General features: G+C 43.1%; 2 protein-coding genes across 3 annotated transcripts in view; both read right to left on the minus strand.

Moving 5' to 3' along the window:
- The window catches only part of LOC113154959 (MTSS I-BAR domain containing 1), a 41,847-nt gene extending 37,272 nt beyond the window's left edge, over nucleotides 1–4,575 (minus strand). For both annotated transcript variants that reach the window (XM_026349408.1, XM_026349407.1), the window contains exon 1: nucleotides 3,820–4,575. In XM_026349408.1, the coding sequence (XP_026205193.1) occupies nucleotides 3,820–3,891 (72 nt within the window). In that variant the 5' untranslated portion in view covers nucleotides 3,892–4,575. The remainder of the gene's footprint in view (nucleotides 1–3,819) is intronic.
- Nucleotides 4,576–8,558: 3,983 nt separating this feature from the next.
- LOC113153782 (secretagogin-like) lies at nucleotides 8,559–12,966 on the minus strand. The gene is made up of 11 exons (XM_026347594.1): nucleotides 12,743–12,966; nucleotides 11,768–11,838; nucleotides 11,208–11,303; nucleotides 11,036–11,125; nucleotides 10,809–10,865; nucleotides 10,370–10,447; nucleotides 10,229–10,284; nucleotides 9,548–9,593; nucleotides 9,368–9,427; nucleotides 9,171–9,239; nucleotides 8,559–9,016 (listed from the first exon to the last, which is right to left on the minus strand). Exons 1-11 carry the CDS (start codon nucleotides 12,810–12,812, stop codon nucleotides 8,891–8,893), a joined length of 819 nt encoding a protein of 272 aa, XP_026203379.1. The 5' UTR covers nucleotides 12,813–12,966; the 3' UTR covers nucleotides 8,559–8,890.
- Nucleotides 12,967–12,980: the final 14 nt, after the last annotated feature.

Below are 12,980 nucleotides of genomic sequence, written 5' to 3' on the forward strand. Positions count from 1 at the left end.
GCCCAGTCCAAGGCAAATGGAGATTAGCATTCAGCTCTATTCAATGACATTAGTTTAACTCCCACTCGCTCACAGGAAAATGGGAATTCTGTTCTGACAAGTTGACCCTTGAAAACATGCTGCTTCACATCCAAGGGAAACGTTTTGCTTTCTTTTTAACCTCTAAAGAGCAAAAAAGGCTTAATGCAGCTTTAACATTGTGAAGATCCAACAGTGGGCATGAGGGTGCACTGATCCAAATCCACAGCAGCTTCAGGAAACCGTCAGTTCGGTGTCAAAAGAGAAGACGACGCCACAAAAGACAGATGTGATGCTCGGTGTGAAGCAGCTGTAAGAGGATGAGGCAGTTTCGCTTCCAGGGGAAAAACATGCAGATCAGTTCCACTTAAACGGATCAACAGTAATGTGTCTGCTTCAGTATAACCAGCACAATGACGCGTGACGACGAGCAGCACGCAGCCAGACACACATTCACTCAGCACATGTACTCATACAAAACCCCGAGTGTTTGAGACGAGGCAACGAAAATTAGAAGAATCAAGTGAAATGAGGCCACGAAGCACAAACTGTGAGCTCGATTTACTCAAAATGAGGGCAGGAGGTCAATCTGATACGAGGGCAGCTCGTCAAGTTGTTGTTTGCAGCCGGACTGCAACAACCATTAAGTTGCTTAATGTGAAGCATTTTGTACAAATGAACCCAACAGTGCTGGATTCTCCACGTCCCTATAAAAGATTATGTCTAATGTGTCTGTAAACATAATATAGAATTAATAAGTAATAAGTAACACTATTTTTATCTGTTCTACAAACTCTGACTTCAAAATGCCACTCCGGTTCCTGTTCCTGTTCTTGTTGAGTGTTATTCAAAATTCTTCCTGCAGGTTTTTACATGTTTTTAGAAGACAAATGACTAATATGGTTTCATATCTCATCTCCAGCACCAAACAGAGTGAGAACAGCAACAACAACAACAACAACACATTCATACAAACAGGAAGTCATTTAATCATCGTTAATCAGTGGTCGTAGCATGTTTTCCTTTAATTAAACAGAAGGATTAGAGGATGAATGAGAGTCTGTCACCTGACTCACCAGGCAGACAGAACCTGTGCATGTTAGAGATAATTACGAGCAGCAGACTGGAGCCTCCACCCACACATGCTTATGCTAATAAAGAAAAAGCTGCATCTGATCGTCTGCAGGTCATGAAATAAACATCAGGTGGACTTTAAGTGGGTTTGATCTGATTAAGATTAGTGCTGATGATCATATTTGAACACTGTTAAACGCCAACAAAGTCAGTAACAACATATGTGCAGTGTTCAAAATCGTTGAAGTGTACCCCAGCTGTCACCCAACGTCAGCTCTGATCGACCCCAACAGAATGACTGATGTAGATAATGGAGGGATTTTGCCAAATTCTCAACTATCAAGAAAACAACTGAGCCACAAACGAACTTCCTCAAAGACAAAAACTCTGCTACACCAGAGATTTAATGTGAACGAAGCCTCAAACTGGAAACGGTGGCAGTGAAGGAGCAAAAAGAGGAAAGAACTGTTTCACTTCCAGCTCTGGCTGCTCGTTAGCCACGTTAACTCCTGCAGGTTATGTTTGTGGCCCCACCCACATCATTTCCTGCCCCCTCCTGCTTCTGGCTGCACCGTGTGAGCAGGAAGAGGGTGGGGCAGGGTTCTCTCCCTCTTGGGAACCGACTCCACCTGTTAGATACCACCTGTCTGTTATTAGGTCACTGTGGAAACAGGTGTGCACGACGGGCTCCTCCCAAAACGTGCACTTTCTGTAGAGGACACTGAAAACTCAGAACACGCTGCTGCTCAGAACCTGCTGCTCAGAACCTGCTGCTCAGAACCTGCTGATCAGAACCTGATGATCAGAACCTGCTGATCAGAACCTGCTGCTCAGAACCTGCTGCTCAGAACCTGCTGATCAGAACCTGCTGAACTCTCTCTCAAACTCAAACATCGTCAAAGATTCACTTTATTTTCAGAGGACAAACGACTAAACTCCAACAGCAGAAAGACGAATCTGACCTGAAACAGTAAATCCTCATGTCAATAAATAGGTGAACCCTTTCAAAATAAAACCTTCCAGTCATCTGGTTTGTTACATTTGCACTAATATTCCTGTAAGACACAAATCACACCCAGTCCAACAGAACGATGCTGTAAACAGGAGAAACAACACGAGCTCATCACTGTACATGATCGTTTCATTAGAAAAGAAGTAGTCGCTCCACCTGCACGGCCACAGGTTTGCATCCATGTCACACTCTGTTACAGTAACACCAGCACTGCAAGCAAATACTGTGGAGTGAAGGGGTGTGACTAGTTGCTGGAGCCACTGTGCTGGCCTGGCGCTGGCATATTCTGACAACTGCATGTGACGATGTGACAGTGAAGAAATTCTTAGAGGCCGAAAGTCACTTTTCTAAAAATACCAACAACAGATGATACAGTGCGTCTCCTCAGGCTCAGTGTCTGTCAGTCTGCAACCGTGGTAACTTATAGAGAGACGCAGGAAGGAGAGAGGCACCCGGAAATTCATTAGCATGTTGTCATCCTCCTCCTGCAACGAGGAAAAGTTTTGTACAACAGGTTGATAAATAGAATTACAGGCTGGAAGTTTAGTAGTGGTGACGTTCATAGTCACAACAACAAACAACCAGCGTGTTGTCAACGTCTGCGTTGGCCCTCGGGGGCCTCAGTGCTCCTGGATCAGGTGTGTGCAGCCAATCAGAAGCTGTACGTGCTGGGATGTGGCCCTCGAGGTCCAGGTCTGACCTGGTCTAAGCAGTTGACAAAACATTTTGTCCCGAACGCTGCAAATGACTAGAACCATGAGAGATGTGTCCCCCTGTGGAGCCGTGTGCCGGACTGAACCTCTCTTTGGACCATTGTTGACGTCGACGACACAAACACGATGATCCTGCTGAACCCAGAGACAGCTGATCTATTTCAACACGAACAGCTGATAAAAGTTGTTGTTGTTGCTGAAACGTGTTAAACTGACATGAATAAGAAGATAAGAGCGTTCGTGTTGTGGAGAACGTCGCTACAGAGACAAACTGTAAAGTTTACGTGAACAGGAACAAGTGAGACCCGATCAGAACCTGACAGATCATCACTTCATATAGTTTTAGACAGCGATCGAACATCTGACATTCAGGGCTGCAGCTTCTTCCATTATTGATCCACCTGGAGATTATTCTCACCACTGACTGATCAATCTGTCCCACTGAAATCACAGATTCACTGTACTGTCCTAAAGTTTCAGATCCTCGGACTCGTGAAGCTGGAACCATCTTTAAAACTGATTCATGAAAACAAACGATTCAAGGTGAAGTGGAGACAATCCATGAACACACCTCATCATTTAAACCAAACACTCCTGGGGGGGGAGGGGGGCTCTGTCTCCTCCCTGGACACATTTCACCGACCACTCTGCTTTTAATTGTGCTTTTATCTCCTGTTGAGTCTCCACAGCCTGAAGCTCTGTTTCAATGCTCCGTGATGTTTCAGAGAAACCTGCAGGAGGTCTTTTCCTGTAAAACGCGGCTCCAGGACCTGAATCCACCCTCTTCCCCCCCTCTTCCTCTTCCTCCCCTCTTCCTCTTCCTCCCCCTCTTCCTCTTCCTCCCCCCTCTTCCTCCCCCCTCTTCCTCCCCTCTTCCTCCCCCCTCTTCCTCGATGACGCCTTTTTCTCCAATAAAGGAACTGAACCGTTGTGTGCAACAGGAGCTGCTGAACATTTCAGATTTGATCACACACCAGGTGAAATAAATGGAGGCTTCGTTACCTTCATGTCTCCGATGACGGTCTGGAACAGCCCCCCCAGCGCGCTGCACTCTCTCTCCATCACTGTCTCCATCTTCAGCGGCGTCGACGGAAATTACAACGAGACTCAGTCGGAGCTTCTGTGGTCCATAAAGAAGAAGCAGGAAACGGATCAGTTAAAGGTCGCTGCTGATTCCAGACTCGCCCCGCGGGCTGATGGAGACCAGGACGCGGAGGGAAGCTGCAGCAGAGCCGGGGCTGGTTAGTTTGTACCCGGAGCGGATAGATCCCATGTCTGCAGCAGGAGACGCATGTTGGAGCAGAGAGGAGGGAGACAGGAGACACAGAGAGAGAGACAGAGAGACAGAGAGACAGACAGACCTCTCTGCTGCTGCTGCTGCTGCTCAGTGCCGCGGGGGCGCGCCTCCACCGCCGTGAACGCGCGTCCCCTGGCCCCGCCTTCAGGAGAGGAGGCTCTTAATTAATGGAAAGAGGAGAGAGGAGCAATTAGAGGGGGATGAAATAAAGAGAGAGACACAGGGAAATCTGTGAGTGGAGAACATAAAACAGCTGCAAGAGTTTATCATAGAGTTAATGAAATAGAACAGATTAAAATGACAGGAACAAATAATGTAGTTCATTATTAGTCATCAAGTGCAGTGAAAGAAAATGTAGAACTTCAGGAAATCAATACATAGATACAGTAGATTAATATCAAAAATATATTATTTAAAAAGCATCAATTAGAATTAATTCAATAAATATCTTAGTGGTTCAAACTGAGGCCTCTCATTTTATTGTGTTACTCATGAAACAGTGACATCTTTTGGTTTGTTAGAACAACTTTACACAATAAATCTCTTTTTCATTCTTTTCTCTGCTTGGTTCATGACATCTCTGTGTCTTTATATAAAAATTAAAGCTCTGATCTCTCCTGAACTGCACAGGTCATAAAAACATTTGCAGCTAATTGAATCATCAGATTTGTTTTGATCAGATTTAACCCACAGGTTAATTTTAGGACCTTTTCTCAAGAGAAGAAACCCGGTTGTTCAGGACAAAGAAACGTTTCCAGCTGCTTTTCCAGTGATTTGTGACCTTTTACCTTTTCACCTCTGACTATCATGTTGTCTGGAGGACACCTAGTGGTGAAATGTTGTCAGTGAACCTCCTGCTGCATCATCCATCCATCATCTGTCAGGTTTTAAAACAAAACACTGTTGTGACTTTACTTTGTACATGTGTGGCGTTCACTAGAAACTGAAAAGACAGAACTTGAGTCTGAGTTGATTTTTTACTTTTTAAATGTTCTTTGTTGCATGTTTTGAAGAATGTGAGAGGAAACCAGAGTACCTGGAGAGAACCCACGACACCACAGCAGCCAACACTGTGAGGTCCCAGTGACGTTGTCTCTGTTGGACCACTGGAAATCTTCATTAATTTCATGAACACACCAAGAAGCAGATCATCTCTGTCCATGTGTCCTCTTTGGATTTGGTTCCCACTGCATGCACTTCTCTTTGACACATGGGCTTGAACTTGCAGAGTCGGCCTATTTGAGGCTGTTAGCCTCTCAGATGAAGAACTGAGCAACGGCCCCTGAAACTGCAAAGTAAACATTAATATAAGACACCAGAAAAATGCCTGAAACTGAACTGAACTGATCTGTGGACTCTACCTAAGGAGAGGTCTGAGCAGCAGGACACTACACTAGTGATTTGGTGGGGGGGTGCTCACTGGACTCGGTGGAAGAGGTGAGAGAAGGGAGGATGATTTTCTTTATGGACGATGCCTGCCACCCCCCTCAGAAGCATCTTCAGCCACAGGCTGCTCTGTTCTTTGTCTCTGCTGCCATCAAGACTTAATCTCCATCTGTGTAAACTGCATCTTCACAAATAGCTGCTGATGGACCCACCTGTCTGATCTGCTTGTACATATTATTAATATTATCTTAAGACCAGCCAGTGAGCGCTCGTCACTCAGATATTTGAAGCTATGCTGCCATCTAGTGTGAATTTCGCCGTTTAAGAATTTCCAGCAGCAGCAAAGTGGAAGAATCAGAGTGATGAGGAGAAATCTGAGATCTAGTCTGAAGAGGCTGTTGTTACTTAACCAAAACATGTCAGAGGTCAAATCTGTGTAACACTCAGACTGATTCCTCCATCTTATGATCAACATACACAAAGGAAGAAAAGGTGAATATTAACAGTATTTATCATAACGTCTGGTCTTCTGTTGCACATATCAAACTCTGTTTGTTTCCACTGCAGCACCTGCAGACTTAAGGTGAAGTTTAAACATCTTCCAGTTTGCAGGAAGAAGATGTGGGGTCAGATGGTGAAGCTGGCATGAAACATTCAGAGCTGAGGTCAATTTAATCACAGAGACTTGCTGTGTAATGACAGGGAGGGAACACACACACACACACACACACACACACACACACACACACTGATAGCCAGTGCACCATAGGCAGCACTCTATGTTATTATCACCCCTCAAACAGAAGACTACACTAATAACAGCTATCAGACAGATGGAGGGGGGAGAGGAGGAAAAAGGGGGAGAAAGAAGAGAAGAGAACAAGTGGGAGGAAAATAAAGAAGCTGGAACCTGCTGATCTACAGTGTTACAGGGTTTTTTATGAGAATCCCATCAATGAACATTAACACCCATCAAAATAAAAGCACTGATCACATCAGGTTCACGTTCAGACTTTGTTTCACACCACAAACTACAGGAGGAACTCTCCAAACTGTGACAATGCTTCTACTTAACTTCATTCACTGACGGCAGAGCAGCAGTGTAGTGGGACGACTGTGGATCAGCTGGTTGGGGGGCTGTTTACCTACCTTCCTGGACACAGTATCTGAAAACAGAGCATCACCAACTGAAAAACCAACAGCAGAGAATCTCAACCCATGGCAGAGACTCTGAAGACTGACGGTCTTAGCTGTTGACCGGGCCTCTGTAATTTTCCTGAGAGCACCCACCCACTTGGCAAACTGCCTCTTTGTCTCCATTTGGGCATCTGGTTGTTTGTTTTCCCCTAATTTAAAGGTTTTCCTGCAGCTGGGCAGAAGGAATAGAACTGATGTTTGGTCTCCAGATGACGAGAGGAGGAGGAGGCAGAGGTTTCTGTTTTCTCCTGTGAGAATAGACTCAATACAACATGTTTGTTCAGAGCATATTCAAGTAACATCCACAGACAAGATGATGATTTCAGTCTTTTAATGTCATGAACATGTTGAAGCTGTGCCGAAACAGGAAACCTGAGAACAGAAACACGCATCAGTGCATTTACCTTCAAATATTCTTTATTTAAAGAAAAATAGAAAAGTTAAACACTGACAGTCGTGTTACCAAAAAGGGCAGAGGTCAGTCGAACACAGGTGCCATCATCCAAGACTGTACCCGACCACCTTAGGAACAGAACTTCCTGCTTCCACATTCATTTGTGAGTTTGAGTCACGGGGCTGTGAAGTGAAGCCAAGTGCAGCATCAAACTGTCCAGCGTTGCTTTGGGCCGGGTAGCTCGGCTGTGAGTGTTGGGCCCCAGTCTTACTTTGATCACCAGAACGCGTCTCAATCATATAACTTAAAGTGATATGTGACTCAAATCTGTTTCTACTCTGTGGGAAATCAAACTTCTGCATGTCGTCTTTGCTTTGGGTCATGCTGTCAGGGAAACTCAGGTGCTGGGGCTTGAACAGGTAGCTAGGTTCCTGGGGATGGGATGAATACCTCGCTAGGCGGCTGGGTTTTTGGAGCCAGGCTGGGTCACTTTCTGGGAGGCCTGGCTGCTGGGCCTTGGCCAGAGAGCTCACCGGGTCACTAGGTTGCTGCCATGATGGGAAGCTTGCCTGGTGGCTGGGATGCTGGTTCAACTGTAGCGGCTTGGGTGTGGTTTTAGACTCGTGACCAGAACTCATCTGAATTGCATAACTTGACACAACACCCAAATCATATCAGTTTACCTTTCGGATCTGTGGTGATAGAAAAACCCAACTGCCTTCGGCCTGTGGGGCCCCGTTTACGCCAAGGTTATTCTGGTAACTCAGCTGCAGTGGGATCTTTCCAGGTATTGAATAAATCAGAGGGCCCGTCTTATAATGAGAAACACTCCTCTCCACATTGAAACCATCTAATTGTCCATCAGACTCTCTATAACCTCCAGCACCAGGTGTAAGAGCAGCAGGTTTCAGAGTCTCAGATGAACCATTGGGGTAACTGGGGTCAGAGGTACCCAGAGAACCTCCAGGCTGTGCAGAGCTCTCATAACTGGAAACTCCTGAGGCAGGTTTGTGGCTGCGTGGAAACTCCCAGTCCAGCTTAAAGTAAGGTTTACTGCTGCTGGAGCCTGCAGGTCTGTGGCTAAATGCTAAAAAGACAAAACCTTGTAATGGATGTAGATAAGATATTAGAATTCTAGCTGTAATCTGAATACTGCACAAATCCATGAAGTTACAAGCTGAAAAGTATTAAAAACTAAAAGAGAAAATGCAGTTTTTCAAGTTCTACACATGTATTGTAAAGAACGTTTAATGTCCTGTTTGTACCTACAGGGCTGTATTTTGTGTCTCTACAGTGTCATGGGGTTTAGTTGTCACAGATGTGGCATTTTAAAATATACACACATATAGAAATGGGGCTCCTTTTATATAACGGACCTCTGACTGTGTGTTAAATACTATAAAGTTAATTTGTGCTGTAACAGAGAAAAAAGACACGGCTGACAAAACACATTTTATTTGTTTTCATTCATGTTACTAGTTTCACTATTATATCATGCAAACACAGTTTCATGTCACCACTTTACAAATAGGCAGCATGCAGTCAGGGAAACAGCAACTATTTATTTTTTGCATCTTATAACCCAATGCTGGTTTATCATTTATTTATGGTGGAATTTAGTAGATTTTATTATTATTCAGTTGTACTTGAATTAGAATACAGAACAGACAGAAAGTGTGGAGAGGAGGAAGGAGGAAACAGGACGTAGAAGAAAGCACAAGGTGACAGGTGAAAGAAAGAAGGAAGGAAGTAAAAGAGTAGAGAGAGAAGGAAGATAAGAAGTCACTTGTGTGATGAGGTTAACTGAGTTTGAGGCCGAGGCAGAGAGCCAGCTCGTTCTTCTGGATCTTCCCATCCCCGTTGATGTCACAGTGACCCATCAGGGCTTTCCTGAACTTGTCCAGGTCTGCTCCGCTGATGCTGGGCTGGAGGACATTTAAAGGTCAGACATTAAAGTAACTCATGTTTCACAGCAACTGATCTAGTGGAAGGCTTTTATTGTGAAAACTCGTAGAGGAGTTAATAAGTAAAATGCAGCAAATCAGCAGTTTAACTGAAACATGATCAAATCTTTTTTACCTTCACCAGCTCCATCATGTCCTTGACAAATCCGTCCACCTCAGGACCCTCGAGTGCACCTGTCTTACTCTGCACAGACAAACCCAAAAGGTTTTTGCACCAACACATAATATAATATATATAATACAATTATACACAGATGAACAAAACAGCTCCTGTAGTTTCTTAAAATCCAAAGCAGACAAAATCCAACTTACAACATCGTAGTGAGCAAATATCTTCTCAAAGTCCCTCTTCCTGTCCTCCTGACTGCAGGCCTGAGACCAACACATCAGCACAATGGAAACACTAGAAATGAACTGAATGTACAAAACAACAGGAGCAGCAGCTGTTAACACACAAAATCCAGTTCAGTGGGAAAAAGGCCGAAAACTTACGTCCATTTTAAACTTCAGTAAGAAGTTTTCTTTCAGGGACAGAATCCTGTTGACAAAGAACAAGGGGAGAAATGAATTCACATTTCACACTAAGATTAAATCGCTGCTTACATTTACCTGTAATAACACATCATCATTTATTTATTGATGTATTTTTTTATTATCAATCTGATGCAAAGGAACTACACCGTTCACATCAATGTAGTGGTGTATAAATTACAATATTTCCCTCTGTAGTTGAGTTAAAGTATATATGAAGTAAGTTTTATAGAATAGAAACATGAACTGTCTTAAAACTGTACTTCAGTAATAAACGTTTATCACCACTGAACAGGGGGGAAATTAACGTTAGGAAATTACAGCCTGCTGCATACGTGTGTGGAGATTACTGTTGTGTACAGTTTGTTGAAGTATTGTTTGTACTACAGAACTGTAGTAGGGGACTGTTGTCTTTCTATTTTTACTTGTTAGCTTGGCTCAGGGCTTTATGTTTTAAAGGAACACTACAGTAACACTGTTTTACATCAGCAGTTTGCTGTTTAGTGGGAGACTGTGCTACAACTTACCCTGCCTTTGTCTTGTACCTCATTTGTAAGTCCCGTGGATAAAAGCATCTTCTAAATGACTAAATGTAAATGTTTCCCTGACTGTGAAGAACTGGTGTAGTGGTTTATTTAGTACCTGGCCAGATCGTTTAAATCCAGTCTGCCATCTCTGTTTTTGTCAAACATCTTCATCTACAGGAGTAAAAAAGTTTGAATAAGTCACAATGAAGCTAAAAACCTGAGGGGAACATTTGTGAGCTCCGGTCCTGAGAGTTACCATGGTGTCCGTGTACTCCTCCAGCTTGTCAGCGTTGATGTTCTTCCTGTGCTGGACGAACAGGTCCTGAAGGAAACCCTAAAGAGACCCAACAAGCTTTAAAAGCAACACGTTCACGCACTGAAGTTCAATTAATGTCCAGAATTTGTAAAAGCTCTGAACTCACTTCACATTTAAGAACAGACAACATCCACTGGCTGTTAACAGAAGTATGTGTGACTCCACCAACAAGCTAATAATAATAATAAATGTATTGTTTATTTATTACAGTGGGTTTTGCTGTATAGATGATGTATTTTGTGACAGTAACTCTGTAGCTGGGGGATTGTTTGTCTCTCTACATCTCTTGGTGGTCCGCTCACTGTATTTTTATATTTTATAGTTATATTTTTTGAGTTCATAATAGCAGAGATAATACGTGTCTAAACTCAGCAGTTACCTTGAGCTCGATGGCTGAGATGTAGCCGCTGCTGTCTGTGTCGTAGTTTCTCCAGATCTACACACACAACACACAACAATCTAATCTTAAAATAACATCTTAACATTAAAATACGGTGTGGTGAGAGTTATAGCAGATCAAACCTAAAGAAACAGCACCCAACGCTCCACCTACACCTTTGCTGACTGTAAATTATGGTTTTATTTGTTGACCTCTGTGACCCTCACCCTCATGAACTCCACGCTGTTGTCCAGAGGCGTCTCTCGTCGGAACAGGAGCAGGAAGTTTTCCTCCTCAGGCAACATCATGGTCGCCAGCTGCAGAAAGAGGATTTACACGTGTTGTTTCAATGTTCTACGAAGTGGAACAGAGACAGATCAGAGGGTGATGGAGTCGTACCTCTTGGATCTGCAGACGTCCGTCAGCTGCAGTGTCATAAGCAGACGTGAACCTCTCTCTGAGTCTTCTGATTTTATCCTTAGTGATCTCCTCTCTCTGAAAACGACACAAACCATGAGTTCAAAACTAAACACTTCATGGTAACATTGGCTGTTCTCTGGTTCCCACGGCTGTAGTGGAGGAAGAAGGACTTCGATCTGAGCTGATGTGGTTATTCTGCCAAAGCAGAATATGACTAATGACTAATCTGTGCTGTCAGGTCAAATGGTTACCAGCACTTTATTTGTTGTTTAATCTCATGGTGAACAATGGTCTCACTGCAGTGACGACTGAACCCCACTAATTATTATTAATAATACAATAAAACCAAAATGCACAATAAGCAAAAATGTAGCTTCACACTTTATAACATCTAATTTAAAATTTCTGACTTTGTTGCCCCCCAGTGGTGGTTTGAAAAACAAACTGTTTCATGTCTTGAGTTGTGTCGGCCTCCTCCTATCTTTACTTTAAACTGTGGCACTAAACTCAAATCACAGCCTCGTGTATTACGTCTTTACCTTCATCCCAAGTTTTTCCAACATGTGCTGAAAGAAGGCGTCCAGCTCTTTTCCTTCAATGTAACCGTTATCTAAAAAAACACAAACAGACAGGTCACTTACAACCAACCTACAGCTTCATACAGACATTTCTGTATTTGTGTAAATATATTGCATTTGTTAGCAAGAGAAACCAGCACGTGCCTGATATGATACAAACAGTATGTGAGTTTTCAAATGTTTAAATCAGCAAATATTAAGATGTTTTATCTGCGAGCTTTTGCAGGTTTGATGAGGATGTGTCCTGTTTTCCTCGGCATTTAGTTTACAGTGATCTGCTTATCATGAAGTGAAACCATGAAGAGATGCCAACAGCCAGCAGCAACAGATAATAATGATTCATTTTAAAGCAAATACCAGAGAACTCAAATAACTTTAACCTTTAACCAGTGACTTAATTTAAAATAAAACATTAAATCATTTTGTAAATGCAGAGTTTCCTATTTATTATTAATTTAATCTGGACTGAAGCCTCATAATACACAGAGAGACAACAGTGTATGTGGCTTTGACTTCATTTCTTATTGTTGGATCATCGATACATTAGTAAAGCCTCTCTACACACACAGTTCAGAGAGTAGAAATAATTACAGACAATAACACAAATTAGAGTGTTGTTGTTAAAACACACAATTTAAGACGACAAACTACGCCTGAACTTAGAAAACCAGGTGAAGCTGCACTCTCCTCTGACTAATCAGCCGTTGAGCTCAGTATTCAGACGCAGCTGATAATACAAAGTAAAATACTGTGTCTCTCAGCGTCCAGTATGTTTCAACTAATGATGCACCAGCTGTCCGTCATTATCTGTTCTACCATTAACACAGTTACATCGTGTTGAACATGCTCTCTGAATTCAGAGTTGGCAGTTGATGTATTAAAATCTATTTGTAACAATAAAAAGCACATTCAATCACATGAACATGACATTGGTACCATCTATGTCGAAGTGTTGCCAGATCTGTAAGAAACCTGCAGCGTCCAGTCTGTCCAAGGTGCTGTCCATGGTGCTGAAGACCGGTCCGCAGGTCGAGCTGGTTCCGACAGAACTGAGGAAAACGCTTGTTCCAGAGACAAACTCTGTGATCTCTCGGAGAACAAGAGACAGAAGAAGGACAGAGATGCTCTGTTATCCACTGAAATGTTTGTTTTTCTGACTTCACCTTCAGACGTC

Source organism: Anabas testudineus, chromosome 11, assembly GCF_900324465.2.
Source record: "Anabas testudineus chromosome 11, fAnaTes1.2, whole genome shotgun sequence".
Taxonomy (NCBI): Eukaryota; Metazoa; Chordata; class Actinopteri; order Anabantiformes; family Anabantidae; genus Anabas; species Anabas testudineus.

Coding starts and splice junctions, on each gene's coding strand:
- LOC113153782 (XM_026347594.1), bottom strand. CDS start 12,812: ATGGACAGCACCTTGGACAGACTGGACGCTGCAGGTTTCTTACAGATC. Junction 10,448..10,808: donor TCTCAGCCATCGAGCTCAAG/GTAACTGCTGAG, acceptor GGGTCTCTTTAG/GGTTTCCTTCAGGACCTGTT. Junction 9,594..10,228: donor GATTTAAACGATCTGGCCAG/GTACTAAATAAA, acceptor CTTTGTCAACAG/GATTCTGTCCCTGAAAGAAA.